General features: G+C 49.4%; 1 protein-coding gene across 1 annotated transcript; it reads right to left on the bottom strand.

The window, feature by feature from the left end:
- Positions 1-70: 70 nt before the first annotated feature.
- Positions 71-13,405, bottom strand: LOC8028780 (intraflagellar transport protein 74 homolog). Its single transcript, XM_029986947.4, has 8 exons — positions 12,763-13,405; positions 12,227-12,381; positions 6,280-6,400; positions 5,968-6,093; positions 5,293-5,630; positions 2,723-2,810; positions 2,459-2,644; positions 71-728 (listed from the first exon to the last, which is right to left on the bottom strand). Exons 1-8 carry the CDS (start codon positions 13,252-13,254, stop codon positions 471-473), a joined length of 1,764 nt encoding a protein of 587 aa, XP_029842807.2. The 5' UTR covers positions 13,255-13,405; the 3' UTR covers positions 71-470.
- Between the last annotated feature and the right edge of the window lie 137 nt (positions 13,406-13,542).

Below are 13,542 nucleotides of genomic sequence, written 5' to 3'. Positions count from 1 at the left end.
ACGCTGTGAAGGCGGTTGGACAGCGAAGCTATGGTATCACCTGCAACGATTGCCCACTGCCCATAGACCCTTTTTTTTTTTTTTTTTTTTTTGCGGTGCTCAAATCTTTGACGTCCCAGAGAACTTCCGGTTTGTAAACATAAGGAACAAAGGCCACCTTGACACCGCTGCTTGGAATTTAGATGAAACGTTTAACCACCAATTCTCCAGGTGAACGCCGAAAGAACGAAGGAGTGCGAGATCTTAAAAGGTTTGGAGTCTTCTAAATCGGCGCGGGGCCCGAGACCCCACGAGACACCCCTAACTTTAAAGTTACTTTTAACTGCGGTTAAGGGTGGCTGTGTAACAAGGGATTACTGGCGTGTATGGGTCTACAAAAAAAAAAGTTGTCGCACAATATTTTTTTTTTTTTTTTTAAATCGTGCACGCTGATATTGGCATGGCTAATGGCTAAAACACGGCAGCCAACGCTAGCCATAGGATTGGGGTGCTTTGACGAGGCTTTCCTGAAGAAAAGAGTTGTAAACATCCAGCAGGGCTTGGACGTCCTTTTTGACCAGCTGGTAGTTGTGCTCTGCCAGCTTGGTATCGATGAACTCCCGCGCAGCAAAGTTGTTCTGCTCCTGGTGCTGCCAGCGGCGCTCCAGATTGGCCACACGAGTGTAAACTTCGTTCTCGTTCAGCTTCGCCCTGGCATCGTCGTAGCGGGCCTGCAGCTCCTCCACAGCCTTTCCGAGAAGAAGAGAAAATAGGCCGCGACAACACTGCGATTAATGGCGCCAGAAGCTCGCCGTTTTCAAAAAGTGTCCTTTTCCACATAAAGACGGTACCAAGAGGCCGGCGCACAAACTACGCAGGGGGGGGGGGGGGGGGGGGGGCATACGACTGAAGGTTGGTTCACACACTTGCGTGAGTCCAACCGGGTGCGACTGCAACGGCTTGCAACGTGCAGGTTGCTATGGCAACAGCTGCATCCAACAAAACGGGGTAAAAACCGGTTTTGTTGGAGCCGATGCAGCTGTTGCCATAGCAACGCGTAAGTCGCAAGCCGTTGCAGTTGCCTTCGGTTAGACTCGACGCAAGTTAAGTCCGTGGCTTACGCCACCGGCAAGCTCAGCGATGACAAGCCGTCCGTCTCGTTTCAGTTCCTAATTATAAAAAAATGCAAACGACCACACAAAGTGTGCGGCGATTGTCAGCGGTAGCTGCTGCACTGTGGAAAGGCATGTTGAAGAAGATTTGCCTTCGGCCAGTGTCAAGGAGCTTAGAAGTACCAGGAGGGGGCACGTTGCAATATTGGTGAAGCTTAGTCATAAAAAGTTTAAACGATTTTGTGCCCAGCGTGACCGCAGATTTGTCTGGCGATTGGTGCGCGTGAGATGTCACGTGCGAGATGGATGGTTGATTGTAGGGGATTCCTTGCTGGGCTTGCGCGCGCTCTGTCCGGTAGGTTTTATCAGATCGAAGGCTAGACGAAGGCTAGCTACGGTTACGTGATGTGGTGAGAGTAAGGAGGAAAATGAGAAAGAGGCAAGGCGTCAAGGGAGCATGGCTTGTGGAGGCTACGCGGCTGACGTCATGCCCTCTCCTACCCTTCTATTCTCCATGGCCAGTGTGATGTACAATATTTGCAATGGGTTCTTTGCTTTCAGTGGAATTGATGTAGAAGACGTGTGTGAGGAGATGTGTGCTTTGGTGGAGCAATTGTGAGAAATGGTACATATGTTGATAAATACAACGACGTGCTTTTCTTTTTTTTTTTTTTTTTTTTTAGAACGGCGGCGTTAGTGATTCCGCCTGCGGCGGAAGAAGCGAAAGTATGTACGCGAGTTGTTCTGTAGAGCGGCGCCTCTACAGAGCAGCTCGCATACCTACTTCGGGCGGCGGCAGTGCGGAGGCCAGGGAGCGTGTCCGCACAGCCAGCACAGCGCGACCGCGTGAGTATTTCGCATCGGCGGATCGGCGGCAGCCGGAAGGGTTGAGCCAGTTGAGCGCGTTCTCCCCGTGATCACGTGGGTGTTTCGGAACAGCTGCGGCCTAGAGGGGGGAAGTGGGGAGCGAGAGAGACGCTCGCCGTGTGTGAGGAACGACGGGGAGAGGGAGAGCAGTGCCTCTGCTCTAGAGTGGAGTTTTGCGTTCGTACATGAGCATTTTTTGCCGGGAAGGGGCACTAACAGCTACCGTTGTAAAAACTAGGGTGAAATGATTCGCGAGAATCATTTCAGCCTAATGTTCAGCCTCTTTACGCTTTCTCTTCGAGCAGGATGGTAATTTTGCGATCGGCCCGATTGTAACGGGGTTTCCACCTAAGGCATCTATTTCCCCACAGAGCTCCCGCCACTTTCGAATATCTCTTCTTGAGAAAGGTCCATTGTCAGTTGTGTTAAGGTGCAAAGCGCGGTGCACACACCCGAAAAGTTTTGTAAGATCAACAAAGAACGTCACGAAAGAAACAAACTTTTCTAGATGGCTCTTTGCTGGCTTGTAAGGCTTCCTTCTCAGCCAGCAGCTGCTGTTTCCTGTGCTCTGCGGAGTTTTTCAACTGATCCAAGTCGCTGAACACTACCATCTCATCCTCCATTTTTTTCATTTTCAGTCTTAGGCTGTCAAGTTCCAGTTGTACCTTTGACTCAAGTTGTTCTATCTGAAAGACAAACACAATAAGTGTGCTGCTCCAGATATGAACAGCTAAAAATGTACACCGTGTTACTGCGGTCCATACCTTTTGCAAGTCAACAGCTAACTTTTTTTGTTCTTGCCCTAGCGTCGACAATGTCATTTTAGACTTTTCCATCTCGCCCTCTTTGAATCTGTAAAGAAAAAAAAATTCAGACTTCTAGGTGTCTAAAGTTTTACTTCCAACTGTCTAGTGACTCTATTTCTATCACATTTCACCTTCAAATACGTAGTCACTTCTGTTCGTTTTCTTTTTTTTTTAAGCTGGCTCTGAAAAAAAAAAACATCACAAACCGTTCTCCAAAACTCGGTGGCTAGAGGGACCAGGACACAGAAGATAAAAAAATATGTATGCGATAACAATGGCAATTCAAGCAATTATTAACACTATATACTTGCTCGTTTGGTGTGGTCCAGATAGAAGGGGGATAGACGTGAGAGGTGTGGGCATCCCTACGGGGCAGCTCGCAATCCGACAAGGGGATGGGGTAAACTTCCAGCAACAATATTTCAAAATACCGAGCCGCTGGGCTGTATTACATTTACAGTTTCCAAATAGCACTAGGTCCTGATTTTGTGAGGCCCAAAGCTGAACCTTTGGATTGTTCCAAGAGCTTACAAGCGAAGAGGATGACAGTTACAGTGATGTGATTGGCCTAAGCGGGTTTTGGAGCACCTTTCGGAGCAGCCAAAACAGTGTTTTGGAGCAGAAAAAGTGGCCTTTGGAGCAGCCAAAACAGTGTTTTGGAGCAGCAAAAGTAGGTTTTAAAGCAGATATTCTAATAAAAATTAAAATATTTGTTTTAAATGCTGGACACGCGAAGAGAATCTTGCTCGCCGAAATAAACCAATTATGATCAAGTTCGGCCACCTGGGAGTCTTTCAAGATGTAACTGAAATGCCAATGACATGACACATTTCTTTTTGCTTTTCGAAAAATTCTGCAAGGCTGGAGCAAGCTTTGCGTTAGCTTAGGGTAGTAATGAATGTCCAATTTCAATGTCTCCAAAGAGACATTGCGACATCCCACAAGTGTACAGTGCTGTAGGCTTTGCCAAGCAATTCCGAAAAACCGCTTGCCACCGTCTTACTGATTGCCGACGTGCCAGATTTTCGTCAAAAGTAATTAAGTGTAAAACAATGAATTGCAAGCGTCCCGGCTGGTGCCTCTGTCGTGCAATTATGTTCGCATCGTTGGTTTGCATGCACGTGAGGGCAACTCCGGCAGGCTTGCAGGTGCATGTGCTTCGTCGCGCGACCGAAACGGCTGTTCGATCGAAACCGAAAACATGCCTCTTTACTCCGTCGCCAACTGGTTGCCAAAAGTCTATGCAAAATGTAACAGCCCAGCATGCGACAAAAAAGAGTCCAGCACCGCGTGCTTGCAAAGCCGGCAGGCGCGGTACGAGCTAAACACAGAAAAAAAGAACCTGAGCGCATTGATGTAAGACATCGCGAGCCAGGGTCGCTTTGTGCAACGACTAACTCGAGACAAACAAGCGCGCTCTGCGGGTTCAGCGTGCAGACATTCCCTTCTTTGTTTTAACTCACTTCAACTTTTCTTCGCAACACATTTTTCACGTACCGGGGTCCCTCTCGAAAGAAAGCCCACCAAGAAAAACCTAGGTAATCAATACTTTGACACAGCAGTCTTTGAGTTAGAGAGGGATTTTTGTAGCAGCGTATGTTTTAAACAAGAACATGAATGTTCATGAACAAGCGGCGGTCCTTATGATTTAGTTTAGGAAGCTCCATATCTGCAACGTCGTGTGGCCGTTGATTTCAGAAGCGAGAGCTTCAGCTCAAAAAGTAACTCCCGCCGCGCCGAAACATAGTTTCGTTTTACAGCGTCACGTCATGCCTGGTACCCAGCACGGGGTCCATATCATAAGAGCGAATGACATTTTAGCGAGCGGCGACATTTGAGCGAATGGTCGTTTTAGCGAATAACGGGGGCGCGCGTTAACCCATCCGTCGCGCTGCGCTTTACGCCGCTTCGCGGCGACCTGCGGCAACTCATTACAAAAATATGAACTCACTTAGCCCAACCGAAAACGCCGCTTCGCGGCGTCCGACTATTCGCCAAAGTGTCGTTCGATGAAACGTGGGCGTTCGCTAAAACGTCATTCGATCAAGTGAGTGCCTCCCCCCAGCACGCTAGCGTCGCAGCGCACACACGCCAACATCTATCGTTAAAAAAAAAAAAAAAAAAAAAAAAAAAAAAAAACGCGACACGAGACTTACGCTTACGAGACGACGAGAGCGTGAAAGAGAGGGCATGGCGGAAAAAAGCATGCAAAAAACCATGGACGATTGATGCAGGGTATTTTGTGTCGGGCGGCTGTTTGCACCACCTAGCTCATGCATGCTCAGTTACGGTACTTAGTTTAGTTTCGGTTTTGAAAGGCGACCGAAATTGGCCCTTCGGCGCAGGCTTGGCGCAGATTACCCATATTTTGGCAAAATGTAGCAGGATGCAGCAGGGTTACCCCCTTGGCGCAGTTTGGCGCAATTGGCGCAGCCATCACATCACTGCAGTTACAGTCTGCGCGAGGCATTCCGGCGTTCTCTAGGAGGCGGCAAGTCGAAGCTGGAAAGACGCGCTGCTACACTCACGCCAGGTCGTCCCTGAGCAGAGCCATCTCGTCCTGGCTGGGCAAGTTGGAGAAGTGAGGCAGGTTCCGTGACACGATCTCCAGGTGCTCCACAATGTCGCCCTGCAGCTTCTCCTGGCGATCTACCTCAGCCTGGCGGGTGTCGGCGAAGGTCTCGAGAAAGGCGTCCATGGTTTCCTCGCGCTTCTTGAGTTCCCGGTACTTGGCACGCCGCTCGCCGTGCTGATCCTCCAGCTCCTGATCAAGCTGGGACAGTTCTTCCTGGACGGCTGTGAGCCGCTCCCTCGCTTCGGACGTCTGACGCTCGATGCCCGCCAGTTCGGCGTTGTCCTCCTTCACCTGCGTAAATGAAAATGTTAGGATTCTTCTTCGAACAATTGCCGAGAAACTAACGATTCTCATCTGCCACCTGTTATCTGTGTCGCAGTTTTGTACCGGTTAGTCCGACAGGACCTTTAAACAAAAACAAATGTGCATAGACAGAAGACAGCATCACCTGTGGAAAGGACATCACTTGCACAACTAGTTTCGTGCGTAATGTGAAAAGTGAAATCAATTAAAACCCAAGCAATTCTACCTTCTCAATTTTTTTTTTTTTTTTTTTTTTTTTTTTTTTATGTGCAGCATAATTAGCAAGGCGTGAAAAGAGCATGCTCAAATGTCAAATCGTTGTGACCTGTACGAGGAGACGTTCCCTCTCTTGAGCTGGCGTGCCACGCAGTCGCTGTTCCTCCTGGAGCACAGCCTTCTTTTCTCCCAGCTCCCGCAGGCGTTCGTACAGTTTCACGGCTTCTTGCTTTATCTGCGACATACAGCAATATCCCAGTCAGCAAAGGGCAGATGGCATTTAACCGAATCAGTTCCAACCCTCACGCTACCGGTCCCAGACATTTACATGTATCAATGTGGTGCAAGCAATTCCGGCTTTTGTATCAATCCCCAACAACGCACGAATTTTTGTTTTGCTAATAACTGCTGAAACACCTACTTGAGACAAAGAGATATCTTCTTCAAGAGAATTCCTTTGAGACTGCAGAGTATTGAGCTTCTGTTGAAGCTTGTCCAGCTGAATCAAAAGTAGTTGGTTGGCGTCCTTCTGCTCCGCGTACCTGGTGGCATCAGCACATGACAGAGTACACCACAATTATCACTGCATCATCACACTCACCAGTCTTGGACATTTTTCTTACCATAAAGAGCTTGCAAGCACACAGCGCACAGGTTTACTCTGTTTCATACTTAGCGTGCAACGCTGTCAAAGCAACTGGCGCGAGCGCGTGGCTTCATATCTGGTTTTCTTTGCGCGAGAACGTGTGCAAGTGATCAAGCCCCATGCTCGCGTCAGTAGCTTGGACAGCGTTGCACACTAAGTATGAAACAGAGTATACTTGCTTACACGCGTACATTTGTATTTTTAATTTGTTTACACGTTTGATGATGATGATGATGGTGATGATGATGATGATGATGATGATGATGATAATAATAATAATAGTTTACACAAAATGAGAGTTGCTAAGCTTGAGATTTATTTTGTTGTTTATTCCTGTCTGGGAAAGAGATGCGAGGAACTGGACCACAAGCCGCCACGCGCGGCATCTGTGCTCGAGCACGTCCGTCGTCTGCCATGCGTGCATCTTTTCACGTACGCTGCGTACGTCATGTGTGTGTGTATTGTCTAGACGGGAAAGGGAGATCGCTCTCGCGTCTATACAAATTGAGCAGCGCGAGGGAGGAGATTCGGCTTTGGAACGGGGACCAAAAGAGATAGTCTGGTGAAACTTTTTTTTTTTTTTTTATGCAATGTGTCGTTTTTGTTGTAATAAACGTGGCCACCCTGGTCACTGAACATCTACCTCGCCGCAACGTGCTCAGCGGGACCGAACTTTTTATATACCGGATGTCTCAAATAGCGGCCAGGCTCTTTAAATCGACCGCAAAAATCGGTTTCTTAACCTATCGCGCTCCGATTTTGTACAGCGTTGGCCACAGGTGGCGCATTTTTTCCATAAAATTCGCAAAGAGCGAACTTCCCTGAGGAAAAAGTAAAAAAAGAAAAAGGATTAACTCCTATGGAAACGCAGCGAAGCCACCGGTCTTCGAACCATACGGCGCCCGATGCTTTGAAGACCGGTGGCTTCAATGCATTTCCATAGGAGTTAAGTCTAAAGCCTGGCCGCTATTTGGGACACGGGGTACAACTTCCGAGGAATCAACATCGTCGGTCATCTCCATCTCGACTGCCCCATCCTCGGAAAGTAGACAATTCTAGAGTTGTCCTGGCCCCAGGGAAGCGTGCCAGGCAAAGCAGAAAGCCAAGTCCCGTAAGAGTGCGTCTGCTGGCCAGGCTCCCATGGCCAGCTGCAGTCAAGCATACGAAACAGCGAAAACGGCTAGCTGCCTTATAGGGGGTATTCACAGGACGCCATATCGTTGGACGTTGTCCACGCGCATGCTCAGAAATAGCTCCCATTTATCGTCTTCTAAGAACAGCGATTCTGATTGTGTGGAATGGATGTTGAACGCGCATTATTGTGCACTCAGATCTCGCAGGCAGTGCAGCCAAAGCTATGGATACCCGTGCGCTCGCGGACCTTGAGCACCGATCAAAGCTGTGCACGAGCGGTGTTCGCTTCTTCTGAAATGCCAGAAACAGATGCCCTCAAGCATCGTTCTGAGCGTGCGCTGCGAAGAACGTTCAACAGAATGGAGTCCCGTGAATTAGAGCACTACACGGGCCTACTCGTCGTGTAATATCTATTACACGACGAGTTCACGGCTTTTGTAAGCTGCGCGAGCGCGTGCTAGGAATCGAAGCAGCTCAGAAGGCTCTGAGCTTGTGTACGTGACTGTGGTCAATTAGAAGAGTACATTATTATCTTATATAAAACATATTACATAATGTGAAGCCAACAAGTTAGACATTGGGGACAACACCCAGCATACAGAGGTATTATACAGCTCGGTTAAAAAGGTAAAACACGAAGATCAAAGCATAGCGGTTTATTTACAAGATTTATATACAATGGGAAAGAAAAAGAAACTGAGGTTACAGCAGATTAACATAAAGTTGGGAGAGAACAAGAATGTTCAATGATTACATATTTTTGTGCAAAAAATAAGAGATTATCTAGAGGTTCTTCCTTCAGGCAGGTTCGCCGCTTATTCATGACGTACCCAGCTGCACTGAAGTTTCTCTCACTGCTGGCACGTGTGGCTGGGATGCAGAGTACTTTCTTTGCAAGGGCTGCTAGTTGCGGGAACATGATCTGGTGAGTCTGCCACCATAGCATCAAGTCCTTCATTCCACCTTCGCCACCATACTCGGCACATATGTACTTGTCAACTTCATCACTTTGTTCTGGCACTACTTCCACATCGCACCATTTTTGGAACTCATCCACACATCTACGCTTCGTGGGAGCTGAAGTGTTGTCTCGAATATCCACGTCGTCTCTCATTGATGCCAGCCGCAGTGCCTCGCTTGACAACCTCTCTTTCAAGTTGCCGTAGACCAATTTTCTTTCGTTTCCAAGGAGCATGGGGAGTTGCCGGTACTGTGGACACAGGAATGTCGCTATCTTGTGCATTTCTTCGAGCTGTAGTTTGCCTTCCAGGAAATGCTTTGTACTCTCTTTGAATTTTACAGTAAGGGATGGGTCGCAAGGCACCACTTGAAGATGCTTGCTTAGTTTGGCAAAGCACAACAGCACAAACGGCAAAGTGGAGTGTTTATCTTGCTCCAACTTGTCGCTCGCCTCCTCAAAAGGTTCCAAGAAATCAATCATTTCTTTGAGGTTAGACTTGTTCACCTCATCAAGCAAGCAGTTGTTTCTGGTGTCCAAAATACGTTCGATATCTTCGTACTGGACAAATACCGACCGGATCATTGCCAGTTTGAAGTTCCACATTGTGCTCACATCTTGGTACACAGCATGTGGCAACTCGCTAGCAAGTCCACTTTGCTTCAGAAAAGTCTCAACAGACTTGACACCTTTGATGCTTTCGTCTATGGCGGGCAGCTCTTCTGTAACGAACGACTCGTCAAATGTATGCCGGAGTACGGTGTTCAAGATGTGAGCAGTACAGCTCATCGTTGTGTACGGACGAAGTGCACTTATAATATTTGCACCTTGGTCGGTCACGAACACCACGTTCGCAAGGAGGTGTTTACTGAAACCAAGCTTTAAAAATCTTCGAACAATTTCTTTGCGTATGTTTTCGCCCGTTTTCCTTTCCTTCGGAAAATCGCAAGTGAAGAGAACTTAGCTCTGCAGAACCCAGTTTTCATAAATGCAGTGAACCGTTGCGGTAGTATACGCGATCTTTTCGCAGTCGTCTGTCCACATGTCAGTTGTAACTGCGCAGCGACTTTCCTTCATTGCTGCTTCAATGACAGGCCTCATATCGGCTACTTTTCGGGACACAGTTGTGGGATGTGGAACCACGTTATTCGCAGAGACGTTTCCGTAACGGGCGCCAATGCGTTCATCTGCGAGCTGAACAGACCGTCTCCGTGAACTACATCAAATGGCCGCATATCTTTGGCGCATAAGCCAACGCAAGCCGTTGTCAACTTCTCTTTGACAATCGCAGGAGTGCTGGACTTCTTTGTAGCGAAAATAGAAGTAACACTCGCACACTCAGAAGTGGACGACTTACATTTGTGCCGGCTCAAATGCGAGGTCCCAGTCTTGGTGCCGTCGTACACTCTAAAAAAAGCCCGTGAGTCTGCTTTGCCGCACAACACTCGGAGAGCCGATCACCGCAACTTACGGAGGCAGCTCAGCGAATGACAATGCCGAAACATATGTTTAGATTAAAAAACGCAGTCTGAGTTGTGACATTAAGCAATGCAAACGTGACGTTTTGCATTGCTTTGCACGCTGCATTTTTTGGTCTAAACAATCTTTCGGCACTGTCACTCGCTGAGCTGCTTCCGTAAGTTGCGGTGATTGGCTCTTCGAGTGTTGTGCGTAAAAGTAGACGCACAAACTTTTTTTAGAGTGTAGGTCAAAAATGCTTTGCAGTGGCTGCATTGAACATGTCCCGGCGGTGCTGACGTGGTTGCGTCAACAACTTTCATAAATTTCTTCCACACATCACTTTGTTTGGAGTCCTTTGTGACAAGCTTCAGCTGCCCCGATGAAAGTCCTTCCTTCAACTTGGCGACGAAAGGGAAACTGAAGACCGCATATAAAATTCAATTGTCCACTTGTGGCAAAGTCAGCTCGACGTAGCTGAAGATTATCTTAGACAGCAGTCATGTCGCAATCACCTCGAAGCAATTCGTGTTAAAAAACAAGAGATGAAAGCAGGGTCAGTCATGTAAGCTTTAACCAATCAGGCGGCTTCGTTCACGCGTCCACGCAGAGAGGGCTGTCACTCGATGTAGGGTGGGGAAGTCAGCCCGTTATCGTTTCAGAACGCCCAACAATGTGACCCCCTCGTCCCGGGCCGCGATAGCGTGTACCCGGCGAGAGTTTTCCCCTGCGCTAGTTATTTTTGAAGCACCAACATCAGAACCAGAAATACAGCAAAGATGGTTATCTTGCTTTTTTTTTTTTTTTTTTCGTCGGGAAAGAAATACACAACAGCACAAAGACGGTCCACCAGAACCCCTGACAACTTTAAGAAAAACAAAATCGCTGGCCGGGTCGCAGACTTCTCCGAAGTCAAACGATCGTCCCAGAGGAGCCCACAGCCCCACCCCACATCACGAGGCCCCCATCAACGCTCATGGCTATTGTGCTTACAGCTCGGGAACAGTACTCGTCCAGAGCCATGTGCACCTACAAATCAACCGTCGACGGACCCGTACGCGACCTGTTTTTGGACACCGCAACGCACGAAAACCCCACATGAGGGCGACCAAACGATATGACCCCAGCGAAGGCCTCGCGTTCACCAACCCACCCGTAGAAAAAAGAATGCGCGGACAAAGAGAATGAAAGATAAACATGTACAAGGGGCGCGTTTCCCCCGTACCTCCGGATCGCGGGCGGGTCCGCGGTCCGGAGGTTCGGTGTCGGTCGGTTCAGTTGGTGTTCTAATAATAATAATAATATTTATTTTGGTTCAGGAGAACCGCGGTGCCGCAGAAAGGCAAGTAGCCCATACCAGAAAGGCCTGCGGCGCCGCATCTAAGGACGATGGGATGAGATTGTGTACAGATGACAGAAAAGTGCTGACGATGTATGCATACGCGCATATGTATGCAAGTAGCCCATACCAGGAAGGCCTGCGGCGCCGCATCTAAGGACGATGGGATGAGATTGTGTACAGATGACAGAAAAGTGCTGACGATGTATGCATACGCGTATATGTATGCAAGTAGCCCATACCAGGAAGGCTTGCGGCGCCGCATCTAAGGTCGATGGGATGAGATTGTGTACAGATGACAGAGAAGTGCTGACGATGTATGCATATTGCCCCTGTGTTTTAGCGATTGCCGAGATCCGGGTCAGATCTGGGCCGGACGGCCCGGATGCGTCCCGGGTGTGGCCCGGGCCCGGCTGAAGCGTACACTGCCAGGCCTGGGCCCGGCCCGCGGGCCGGGCCCGGGCTTTCGGGTAGGCCCGGGCCCGTGCAGTGCTCTACAGTGAATACCTCCTATAAACCGATTTCACCAGCCAGTTTGACTACGCCGCCGCAATGCATAGAGGGAATTTTGGCCTTTCTGTACGTGTGGCAACCTCGCTGGAGCTCATCGTAGCACGAGATGTCACGAGCCCTCTGGTGCACCGCCGTCCGAGTCCTGACTCCTGTGAACTGAAGTTATGGCGGCGCCACGCATGCGCCGGACGCTTAATGAGATCGGTCTATTATACCATCGAAATATCAGTCGCAGATGTGCGAGTGTGGTCCCTTGAAATGTGACTTTGTTTCATTCACAAATAAAAGGTGAGAGCTGTGAGCTAATCAAAGTGTGCTACCTCTGACGCAGTTCTGGCTTCATTGCTGCTATCAGATTGTCCGCCATGTTCCTCTCCTCTTCAATCTCCTCTTCGAGTTGTCTCAGTTGACGTTCACGGTCCTGCCTTTGCTCGAAAAGCAGCTCCACGCTTCTTGCCTCTTGGTCATTTTGACCCTGACAAAACAAAACACAAAAAGCAAAAATTGTTTACTCGCCCATTTCTTCTCGTTACGTAATGAAAGGTCTTTTATTTAGGTATCTTCGAAGTAACTTTACTCGCGTGAGGTCTAGTCATGTGCAGCTGAGCGTCAAATAAACCCGGATGTCCTGTAGACATTATCGACCGGCGCAGACCTACCCACTTGTAGTCGAAAAGTGTTTTCACAGTGCTAGGGAGACCCATGACATACCGGCTCGCTTTGCGGTGCCTAAGCAAGTGATGACGCTGCGCTCCTCGACTCGAAGCAGTATTCGCACACCCCTAACTCTCATGAATTGCAGCGGCCATCTCACACCAGTGCTCTCAGAGTGAAAGCTCGGAAAACGAGGCGTCACCTTGAGCTCGTTGTACTCCTCGCGGACGTCTTCCATGTCCGCGTCGGTGTTCAGCTTGTCCAGTAGGAGGTTGTGGTCCGCCATCTGGCCCTGCAGCTGCTTCAGCTCGGCGGCAAGAACTTCGGCTTTCTTCTCGTACGTAGCGTAACCGCTCTGTTCTTGGGCTAGGGCGTCGTTTTCGCGTTGTAGCCGGCCGATCTCGTTGGTCAGCTCGGTCATCTTGGTTCGGAGCAGCGCGATGAAATACGTCTTGTCTTGGACTTGCCGCTGGGACGACCGGGACACCGTCGTTTTGGGCGCTACCAAGCCGTGCTGCGTGATGGGCCGGTCGGGGATGCTGATCTGCACTCCCGTGCCCGGCACCGCGCCGGCCCGCGTGTCCGGCCGCCCGCCAAGCCGGCTGCTCGGGAAACCGCTGCGCTGCGTCGCTGCCGTGAACGAACGCATGCCTGGAGACGGAGGTCGGTTCGACGTGGCTGGTCGCGAATCCATTCAGACTGCTATGTGTTACAAGCTGCTGAAAAACTGCTGGGATTCCTCGAACGAAGCAGCGTTTGTCTCCGGGGTCTCAGGAGCACATCCACAGCACGCTGGTTTGTTTGGGAGAAACGTTGTGTGTTGCCGCAGCAGTAGCCATGGCGACGCTTAGGCCGTGTTCCAAACGTTACTTGAACCACTTCAGAGCAAAGGGCTCAGTGTTCGAAAACCTACCCCGCCTACCCGGCCTACCACGTCTCAACTCAACGTTGCTCCCGGTCGCTGTATGTATGATCTCTATGC

The sequence above is a fragment of the Ixodes scapularis genome, unplaced genomic scaffold, assembly GCF_016920785.2.
Source record: "Ixodes scapularis isolate PalLabHiFi unplaced genomic scaffold, ASM1692078v2 PGA_scaffold9__187_contigs__length_104089568, whole genome shotgun sequence".
In the NCBI taxonomy this organism is placed as follows: Eukaryota; Metazoa; Arthropoda; class Arachnida; order Ixodida; family Ixodidae; genus Ixodes; species Ixodes scapularis.
The sequence above is the reverse complement of the archived record's forward strand: the minus strand, read 5'-3'. Positions and strand labels throughout refer to the sequence as shown.

Bases quoted from the DNA above. Each gene is read 5' to 3' on its own strand.
- LOC8028780 (XM_029986947.4), bottom strand. From the start codon at position 13,254: ATGGATTCGCGACCAGCCACGTCGAACCGACCTCCGTCTCCAGGCATG. The intron at 6,094-6,279 runs GTAGGTGTTTCA...TGTATGTCGCAG, and splicing joins AAGATATCTCTTTGTCTCAA to ATAAAGCAAGAAGCCGTGAA. The intron at 729-2,458 runs GTTTGTTTCTTT...CTTCTCGGAAAG, and splicing joins GCAAAGAGCCATCTAGAAAA to GCTGTGGAGGAGCTGCAGGC.